Source organism: Larimichthys crocea, chromosome XXI, assembly GCF_000972845.2.
Source record: "Larimichthys crocea isolate SSNF chromosome XXI, L_crocea_2.0, whole genome shotgun sequence".
In the NCBI taxonomy this organism is placed as follows: domain Eukaryota; kingdom Metazoa; phylum Chordata; class Actinopteri; family Sciaenidae; genus Larimichthys; species Larimichthys crocea.
The window spans coordinates 9,511,222-9,521,845 of record NC_040031.1 but is presented as its reverse complement, the minus strand read 5'-3'; the positions used below and the strand labels follow the sequence as shown (position 1 = coordinate 9,521,845).

General features: G+C 44.8%; 1 protein-coding gene across 3 annotated transcripts in view; it reads right to left on the bottom strand.

Annotated features, from left to right (window-relative positions):
- Window positions 1-3,909: 3,909 nt before the first annotated feature.
- The window catches only part of siah1 (siah E3 ubiquitin protein ligase 1), a 26,722-nt gene continuing 20,007 nt past the window's right edge, over window positions 3,910-10,624 (bottom strand). For all 3 annotated transcript variants that reach the window (XM_019269698.2, XM_010743583.3, XM_019269697.2), the window contains exons 3-5: window positions 7,786-7,967; window positions 6,399-6,695; window positions 3,910-6,238 (exon numbers count right to left, since the gene is read on the bottom strand). In XM_019269698.2, coding sequence (XP_019125243.1) covers window positions 5,867-6,238; window positions 6,399-6,695; window positions 7,786-7,967 — 851 coding nt within the window. In that variant the 3' untranslated portion in view covers window positions 3,910-5,866. The remainder of the gene's footprint in view (window positions 6,239-6,398; window positions 6,696-7,785; window positions 7,968-10,624) is intronic.

The following is a 10,624-nucleotide window of genomic DNA, read 5'->3' as shown; positions in this document are numbered from 1 at the left end:
CTCAGATTAGAGCTGCTCGTTAGTCTGCAGTTAAAAGTAAAAAGGAGCAATCACACCTTGGAGAGCTGTTGCACCACATGAATCATGGCTCCAACACGAGAGATGTCAAATAAAACAGAGGATCATCAAACTCCTTAAAGAAGGTAAATCATCACACGATGTTTGTTTTTTCTGGTTGTTCACAGTCTAAAATCTGGACCAAGTACAAACAACGTGGGTCGGTTTTGTGTCATGTCTGTGATCTGTTTTTTTTCTACAAAATTACACAACTGAATGAATGAACATCCTCCAAGACTGGTGAATCCATAATTTTTTTTTGCCAGGGGTTGTAGTAGTAAGAGGAGGTAGAAGAGAAAAAAGGAAACATTTGTTTAGCGACCTTCAACTTTCCACCTTCCCGTCATGAACATAGGTAAAGTATGATGATTTCTTGTATGGTCAGAGCAAAAACAGACAGTTTGTCAGTATTAAAGTTTCAATTTATACATAAAAATATCAACTTTTCTTATTTGCATTTTCCGTTCATGCTCCCCTGAGGATGAGCCTCTTTCTTTGGTGCCACCTTTGCACTCAGGGTCTCATTCCAACAAGCCTCGTCACGTGTTGAGCGTCTTATGAATGAATTTCGGTGCAGTGATGATTTCAGCCTCTGGGGGCTGCTGTTTAAAAGCAGTACAGTGAATGTTGCACTCTGTACTTACCCACAACATACATTACCTGTAATTCATCGTATCCCTCCATGAACGCTGTATGTGTGTCACAGCGAGTTCACTGCAGACACGCCCAGTCTCAGGACTCCCTCCTGCGAGCAACAACACATCCTCTCTTTAACATACATCATTTCCCAGAAGCCCATGAGATGTCACACAGAGCTCATACTGTATTTTCTTAAATCAGCTCATTTTAGGTGTGGCCCCCGCAGACAGGTTGGACCCTAACCCTGTGACCACATGATCGCAGGAGCTGTAATAAAGATTGAAACATGTCTGGATTTGTCTTAAAATGATGAGCTAGTGTTTTTTTCAGACAGCAAATCTGCCTACAAGTAGATTTTGTACACTCCCTGTGAAGCCATCAGCATCTCCTCTGTGACTTTAAGCAGAAAAGCTTTGTGTTCCTGTAGCTGCAGAAAACTATTCTCTGCCTGTCTGATCTACCTATCTGACCTCGCAGGCTGCCCTACATCCAAAGACCTACTTAACAATGATAAACTTGGGAGGCTGACAGATGCATCGAGGACAGGGGGTGCATTTAAAAAAACCTCCAGCTTCCCTGCTGCTTTGACCAGAACTCGCATCCTTCAGTAGGCTGTGATTACATACGGCATTATATTTAGAAATCCACACTCAAGCATTAATTCAACATCAGACAGCGTTGATTTAGTTTGTGTTCACGTGTTCGGCGATGAAAAAGCGCACGCGGTTCATGACGAATGGACTTGAAATCTGAATTAGCAGCGTCGACACATTCAGCCAAAGGATTCGCTGAAACGGGGAGTTTTCCCCTGATGCAGTGATAAAAGATGCACAGATTCACAGCTGGGGGCCGCTCAGCACAATCACACCGTGTTCATCGCGTTCAGGTGTTTAACTTCTGAACCGCACCGTCACAAATCATTTATTTCTAGAGAAAACTTTGAAATTTTCAAGTTTTCAAGCTCCTTAAAGTTTGTTTTATTGATGCATCACTTCAGACAAAATGTTTGTCTTGGTTTACTGCTTTTCATCTCGCTCTTGAACCCCTTTGGACGTACACCCTATTGAGAAAATTGCTGCTCAGTGACTATTTTTGTATATTTGTGCACGCTCATAAGAACACAGATGCCAGCAATTTCTTCAGGCACTCTTACAAATTGATTGCAGCTTCAGTTCAGACTTAAACTTCCTTAAAAAGAAATTTTAAAAAACAGCACCTGACAGAACAATCTTGCCTCAAGGTCCATCTAGTACCACCTGCTTTGGTCTTTGATCCCATCGCACGGTCTTCAGCTGCAATCTGCGTTTGCCCAGTGGTCATCGAAACATAGATCAACATTGAAACTCGACTTAAAAAGGTCCAGTGTGTGAGATTTATGGGCTCCTACAAAATATGGATGAAATGGGAATGTAACTACCTGAAAATAATTCACATACAATAACTTCCAAACATCCTGTTCTTGTTTTTGATTTTATTTATAGGTGGGCATGCATAAGTGCTCTGTGTGCATGTGTGCATATGTATAAAAATAGCCCTAGTTTTGCTTTTATATTGCTGCAGTTGTGTTCTGTGTCATTCTTATTTTGTCCATGTATATGTATGGGGGAGGGGCCTATTGGAGCATTGTGGTGAATGGGTGTCTGCGTCTTTGTATCGTCTGTAAACATTGTATATCTCTGTTGGCAACAAGGACCCCCTCGAAAATGAGATGATACATTTCAAGGGGTTATCCTTTGATAAATAAAGAATAAATAAAGAAAAATAACTGTCCTGTTTTAGTTACCTTTAGAAGGAGCCTTTTCCACGGAGACCGCCAGGTTCAACTGGCGCGGCTAAATCCTACGCACCGGTCCTTTAAAGGTCAACACGAACAAGAAGTTCAAGTGCTCGGATAAAAACTTCAAACTTCAACTGCTGAGAAAGATTGTAAGATATGATCGAAAGCTAGAAATCAGACTTTGAAGAGAGACTCACTGTAGATATGAAGGGCTTGTTTGTAAGACGACGGAAACATGATTCTACTCAGTCATCAGTGAGTTTCTTACGCCTCTGTAGTCTCTACGCTCAAACATGGTGGAGGTTCACTGATGTTTTGGGGTTATTTTGCTGCTTCGGGCACTGGACGTCTTCACTGTGTGCACACCGTTATGAAATCTAAAGGCCACCAAAGAATTCTGGTGTCAGAAAGTTGGGTCTCCGTCAGAGGTCATGGGTCTTACAGCAGGACAATGACCCAAAGCGCTGGAGAGTTCTGAAGTGTCCAGCAATGAGTCCAGGTCTAAATCCCATAGAGTGTCTGTGGAGAGATCTGAAAACAGCATTTGGGAGAAGGAACCCATCAAGATCTGGAGCAGCTGGCAAAAGAAGAGAGGTCCAAAACTCACTGATGGTTACAGGAAGCGACCGATTTCAGTTATTTTTTGCTACCAAATATTAAAGTGTTGTGTAAAATATCTTAGATTTGGCTTTTTTGTGTTCTTTCAATGCAAAAAAATAAAATGAAAATAATAATAAACATGAAAATACCAAAGTATTTGTGACTGCAACTAGGCCTGTTTTGAAAAAATTCGATTTTACGATTCTGAATCGATTTGCATATTAATTCCTTAAGATCGATTCGTACACCCAAAGATCGACTTAATTAAATTAATATTTTAATACATTTCCCCCCGGTTAACTTTGACCCCACTAGTCGTGTCATTGAATTGAAGGTGCGTTCAATGGCCGTCGGAATGACTATGATGCGTTCATGAACGTGGGAAAAATGGAAATTCACTGGAAATATAATAAAACTACAGACAACAGAACACTCAAGGAAAACTCTACAACTACCAGCCACTTCTGTACGTTCTCTTAAAATAACCGAGGCGATTGAGGGTTACATTTGCAAAGATATGCGCCCGTATTCCATTGTTGAAAACAAGGACTTCAGGCGACCAAAAAAATGGTTTTAATAACACTAACCTGAATCGAGATCGGATTGGATCGGATTATGATAATTCCAAGAATCGATTCTTGGAATTTGAATCGATACCCAGTCCTAACTGCAACATTTCTTTGAGAAGTGGTGATGTGACAGAAATGCAGGAGTGCCGATATGTTTGGCCAAGTCTACCTCCAAGTATTAATCAGTAAAAAAATAAATAAATAAAAAACAGCCACAATCAGGATGTGAAGCCTATGAATAAAAAAAAAAAAAGAAGAAAAAAGGCACCAGGTATGAAAAAGATAGATTTATTTAATGACAAATTAAACAGAAAAAAGGGAGTTGAGGGAGAGCAGCAACATTACTGAGACTCCACGTGAAGAGAAAAGGGAGAGATGATTGGCTTGACCCCCCTCCCTCCTCAAAAGACACAAAAAAAAGGAAAAGAAAAAAGACTTACCACACAACAAGAGGACGGAGAGACAAATAGATGAGGGAAAAAAAACAAAAACAAAAGAACAATCCAACTCGGAAGAAAAAAAAGAAAAATATCTTCAGAAGAACGACACAACTTGCTTTTTAAACTACAAACACTGAAGTTTAGCCACGTGTTTTGCAACTGCCTTTTAATCTGTTTTTAAAAGTCATTACAAAAAATGATAATTATGATAATCTCCATTTATTAATAACAATTAGCAACATTTTAACGGTAGAAACTGTCCCTCATTCCTGGTTGGGTGATCAGTCAATCAGTGGTTGAGGCCGACACTGGCAGACGACAGAGCGAGAAGGTGGAGGCAGAAGAGTAGAAATGAAACAAGAAGAAGAAGAAGAAGAGAAGGGAGAAAGTGAGCAGGCTGTTTGCCACATGTCCGTCTCACACACACACACACAGACATACACACATATACACACACATACACACACACACACACACACTTCTTCTCTCCTCATACAAAAAAAAGACATAAAATAATTAAAACGACTCGAGAAATGAACCTCAAAAGAAAACTGACTCGACTGAAATGCAAATTTTTTTTTTTCCTCGTTCTGATCCTCACACACACTCCTGTGTGTGTCTGTGTGTGTGTGTGTGTGTGAGTGTGTGAGAGACAAAGAGAGAGCACTGTCGTGACTCCGTGAAAACAAACGTGTGATGAAGCTGAGGGCCTTCTTAAATCCGTACAGTATGAGAGCAGAAGAGTCTGTTCTAATAACTATCAACAACGACAGTCAACTATTTAAAGAGCGTCCGATGCACAATCTTTAGCCTAGGGTGGCCCCGCTGTGGTGGACCGGAGGGAAAACCGGATGAGCCTCACATGGATCCGATTGGTTTCTTTTACTGCAGTCCTGGACATATTTCTTGGGGCGTCTTATGGGTCGGGTTCCGGTCCCAGCCAGCCATCGATAGCCACGCCAGTCACATGTGAAGATATATACCCAGAGAACAAACTGCGGTAAGGAACTTCCAGTTTGAGCTAGTGAATACATGAAGACGCCCGCCGCGGTGAAACCGGAAGTCGTAGGCCTACATGTGTTGGTAGTGCGTGAACCGTTCAATCCAAAAACAGCAGGGAACGGAAGAGGGGAGTAAAGGTAAGGGGATGTCGAAGGTAGCTAGCTGGCTACCCAGCACTGACCAGAAGTCCATGTTGAAAGATAGCTTGAGCCTTTTCCTCAGGGTGTAGCTGTCGTGGGTGGAGAGCCTCCGGCGTCTTTGGAGCGACGGTCGGAGGGCTGTAGTGTCTGAAATGTCTGAGGATGACTGAGGGGAAGAAGAGAGAGAGAGAGACACTAAAAAGAGAGAGTGGTGGGAAAAACAAAACAAAAAAAAAAATCACTTGAAGAGTTTGACTGAACAGCTTTTCAGTTTGCGTCCGTGTTTATGAACGAGAGACGGCGGGACCGCGTGTGCGTGCACGAGTCTCGCGTATATGTTTACGTGTGTGTGTGTGTGTTTAGGAGTCTATAACCATCACTACACAGTTATGTCCTTGTGTTTATGCATTCCTCCACTCATCCATCATCCATCCATCCATCCATCCATCCCACCCCCTGGGGCCTCCGCGGCTGCCCAATCAGACAGTCCAGTTCCACGTCTCAAGGGGTGAGGCAGAGAGGGGGGGAGAGAGAGAGAGGGGCCGCTGTGAGGTCACAACTGATTTGACCCCTCCCCCCTTAAAAGACGCCCCCGCCCTGACAATCTGTAACTTTTTGACCCTCTTCTTCTCGGAAAAGTTCTTAGCACATGGAGATGGTGACGTTGATGCCCAGGTTGCCGTTCTCGGCGAACAGCTGTGCGATGGACGTGTCGAACACCAGGCAGTCGCTGTTCATGATGGCCGTGGCGATGCCCTCGTGGATGGAGCGCGGCGTGGCCTCCCAGGTCAGGCGGCGCCGGTGGCCGTTGAGCTCCAGCCGGTAGGCGAAGTTCTCCGCCTGCTTGCGCGTCCCGATGAGCTGCACGATGGCGAAGAACTGCTGGTGGCCGTCGTACTTCTCCTGCTTCTCCAGAACCAGCATGAAGTGGAAGCCGAAGCACGACTGCATCATTACCCAGTCCACCGCGCCCGGGAGGTTGATGTCCGTGGCCAGGAACACAATGTCCTCCCCCTGGACGGAAGTAAGAAGGTTTCACAGGTTTAGTCATCATTTCTTCAGGATACAACCAAATTTTTAGAATCATGAACATCTACTTCGAGAAACCCAACAATCATGAACATTTAAAAAGTCTGGTCTTTAAAAATTTGGTGATTCTGGCTCTTTGTCTGACCTGCAGCGTGGTGATGGACTTGTGCTGGTGCATCAGGTGAGGCATGACAGCGTCCAGGGAGCCCTGCCACTTGCAGGAGGCGCCGGGGCAGGGGCAGGAGTACGGCCGGAACTCGCACAGCTCTTCGTGCTCCGTCTTGTCGGTGTGAGGCAGGGTTACTTCGCAGCCCGATGAGGCGTACTTGCAGGGGAAGAGGACTGAGTTGGCCACCTTCTCCATGGCCAGGTTCCTGATGGAGCCCAGGGGGCCTCGGCAGGTGGGGCAGCAGGTGAGCTTGGGCCGGCAGTTGGAGCATACCTGGAAAGGTACAGATAACACAGTTAGTGTTTCTTCGATTACCTTCTGAGTCAGGTTGATATCTTCATGGTGCTCTTCAAATCTGCAAGTCGTGCCATTGTGTAACTTTTCTGCCATGTACACGATCCTGAACTAGTCGGACAACTATTTCACTGATTTTGGTGAAACTGGATCATATTTTATTGTGAAAGTTTCCTGTTGGCATGGGGGGAGAGCTGACGAGGAGAGGAGTCAGTGTCGTGCCAGAACAGGAGCTGGGAAAGCATGCAATGTATCTGGACTCAGCAGCCTCTTCAAAAGCAGGACTTTGATGGACGAAGCCAAGAAGTTAAAAGAAGACATCGAGAAACCGAGCGAGAGGCCTCTGGACAAGAGTAAATCTGGGACTGACTTTTAGTCGCCGCTTTGTGAAATAAGCCTGAAAGACAGACGCCGAGCTGGGCTGCTACGTCTCGTGTTGTTGTCGACTGTAGTTTTGACACTAAATCACAAAAACACCAATTTCTACATAATGTTGCTTTAAGGATGACTTGTATATGTTGAGGACCTGGTTTGTGTGGACCGTTTCCCCGACTCATGAGCAAAACTACTGATTAATAGACCTGTATTTAAGCTCCATCCTGGGACACCATCGGACTAAATGTTTGACCTATATCCTTTGAACCCTTTCACATAATGAAACCTTAAATAATACTTTAAGTATAACCATGATTAGATAAATAATTGTTGTTTTTTTAACTTTAATACTTCTTACAGCTGTTATCTTGATGTATGACTGAACCCCAGACCTTATTAAAATGTTACTTTGCACAATTTATATTGTACTATTTATACACACTGGTAGCTGGAGCACCTGGATGCAACAGCATCACAGTCTGATGGGTCTTCACAAACCGTGGTAACACAAAATAGGAAACTGTGCTAGTAAATCAACAGTGAAATTAGCCCGGTAATAAAACTACGCTTCCTCATAGGGAATCTCGGGCACAATGATTTCTCGCTGCATTTAACTTTATGCAGTGTGTGCACAACAAAATATACCGTTTACGACAATCGGCTCTGCTTACTTTCCAGGCTGGACAGTACATACCAGGTGTCCGGACTGGCACTGCAGGATGGGGGGTAGGACATAGTCGAAGCAGACAGGGCACTCGAACAGGCTGGCCAGGTCACTGTTGGAGGCGGTGGTGCCTGACAGGGTGGGCACGCGCTGGGATGGGGGACACTTGGAGGTTCCTGTGGGCAGCGCGGTGGCAGTCTGGCGACTCATTTCTGATAAAGGCAGAGAGAGAGAGAGAGAGCCATGGTGAGTTAGCTTGTCTCAAATCTACGAAAATACCAGATCATCTTCATCATCATCACGTGAGGTATCACCGTTTCAAATTTACCCCACAGTCAACAAGTCCGGTCCTGCATGGAAATATAATCGCTCTCCACCTCGTATGCTTCCTCCCGTCATGTGGTCGACATGCGGGTACGATAAGATAATCTATTCGCATCTTTTCAGGGAAGCCTGCCGTGCTTTGCAGCTCCTAGAGCAACAGATTGTCAGCCGCGATCTGCTCTGTGTGAGGCCATACGCTGCACGTCAGCCGTCAATAACACACATTTCAGAATAAAGTATCAAATGTGACGGCAGGATTTTACATGTGTAATGATCATACAACGCCAAACAAACTTTACCGCCTCACAGAAGCATGCAGTTACAGCTCGTTTAAGATATGACTAGGCGGATATTTCATTGTGGACAGGAAGGCAAGGAGAGAGAGTGAACAGAGGCTGGAGTTGAACCTCGGTTTGTTGCGGCAAGGACTCAGGATTTCGTACACGGGGCGTACACTCTGCCAGTTGACATACTGGGGCGCTCAACCGAGTCAGACTCGAGATTTAGAAACTGTGTTCATGAAATAAAACAAAGCCAGAACACAACAGGTAGAGCATCAGAGTGTAGTCCATGAATCCACCTGGATAGTCTCAGTTTCAGAGAGATTTCAGGCTGACTGTGTGACTCAGATGAATGGTCAAACTTGTGTTTTCGCTGCAGTACCGGATCCTGTCTGAGTGTGGCCTCATAAGCAGGGAAGCTTTTAGGAAAAATTTGCTAGTCATCCTACCACACTTCCTGACTCGTACGACTTACTGTAGGCTACGTAGTGAGTGTAACCACGGTGCTTCTGCTGCCTTTGACAGTTTCATTTGGACTCTTTACAGGGGAGGGGGGGTTGTACCATCTTCCTGCGGCACTATAAGAGGAACGAGCCGACGAGAACACGTCTGCATCCTCTCTGTCGCAGCCTGTCAGTCTCTCTCCGCGGTCTCAGTCTACCGTGTACGACATGTCTATTATTGTCCCGGCAACAAGTCAGAGCTGCACAGACTCTCTTAGTCACGCGCATAAAAAAAGAAACCACCAGACAGTAAAGTGAACTCAGATGTGGTGTGTGTGTGTGTGTGTGTGTGTGTGTGTGTGTGTGTGTGTGGAGCTGCTGTTTCCTATCGTGCTGTGCAGTTGCCTTGGTAACAGGTTTGCGGTTAGGTATGGGATAGCCTGTGGAGCAGGAAAAAAAAGAGCAGAGGAGAGGGGAGTAAAAAAAAAAAAATGATGGGCAGGAGAATAGGTATGTGATGAGGAAAAAAAATAGGGAGGCAGGAGGAGAGCTGCTGGAGACGGAGGAGGAGAATGAGACAGCAAAGTTTAAGAATGAAGCAGGGCGAGTACGTCAGAGGTGGACAAAGAGTTGAGGACTTAATTGGAACGTGGAAAAATGAGGATGAGGACAATGGAGGAGGAGACGAGAGAAAATAAGCAAAGAATAGACGGCACGGTGTGGGAGACCAAAAGGACAGGAGGGTAAAGAGGATGTTCATGCCTGTGTAACCCACCTGTACTCTGCTACCTGGCGTAGTTCATCCTTTTTATAGCCCTGACCCACAGACTGAAGCAGCACAGGGGGGGGGGGACCAACAATAGAAAAGGAGCGAATGTGCAGGAGGACAGAATGTGTGGGAGGTGAAGGCGAGGAGAGAATCAGGTGGCAATATGTAGACAGACAGTACAACAGCTGGGAAATTAACACCCACCGAGGAAACGCTGCCAAAGCTTTAGTCGCGGCTGCTCCATTTGCATGAGCTAGCAGCCGGTTTGAAAAGATAGAAAAATAAAAGCTGGAACATCAGAGGTGGCTTCATGAAATGTTCACCGGGATGTTTGTGGTTCGCATCTCTCTTGTTTGGATATTGCTACGCGTCTTTTTACGTGACGAGGACTCGATGACGATGGCTGCTTCTATCAGCAATCCACCTTTTTTTTTTCACTCGATAACCATTAAAAAAAAAGCTACAGACCCAAAAGAGGTCGTCGTCACAACCGCACAAGAAGCCTGTTGAGTCTATCGAGGTTCTTGGAAATTATGTCATAGCAATTGTCCGGTCCTTGTTCTGCATTGTGTTGGCGTACTTGTTGACGTAAGAGGACGGAGCTAATCTGTTGCTTCTTTAGGTTCTCTCTACTTTTACGGCAAAGACTGACGCTCCCTCGGCTTTTCTCAGACTAAATGATGAAGTGTGATTCTCCGTTTGTCTATAATTAACTTCTCAAAACTACTAACTAAGCACATTACAGTTAGCCAGAACCGGCAGACACCTTATTTTTCTGATACACTTTGTACAACTTTAGGCTACTGGAACAAAGATGCCGGCACTAGATGGCCGACTCCGTGTGAGAGGACCCGTAGATATAAAAGGCGAATTCTTAAAGTAACGATTAATTTTTAAGGGGAATATGTTTATATTACTGAAAACATAGTTACCGTATTTTCCGGACTATAGAGCGCACCTGAATATAAGCCGCACCCACCAAGTTTTTTTTCCAAAATAAAAATTTTACATATACAATCCGCACCGGACTATAAGCCGCCGATATCCAGGTT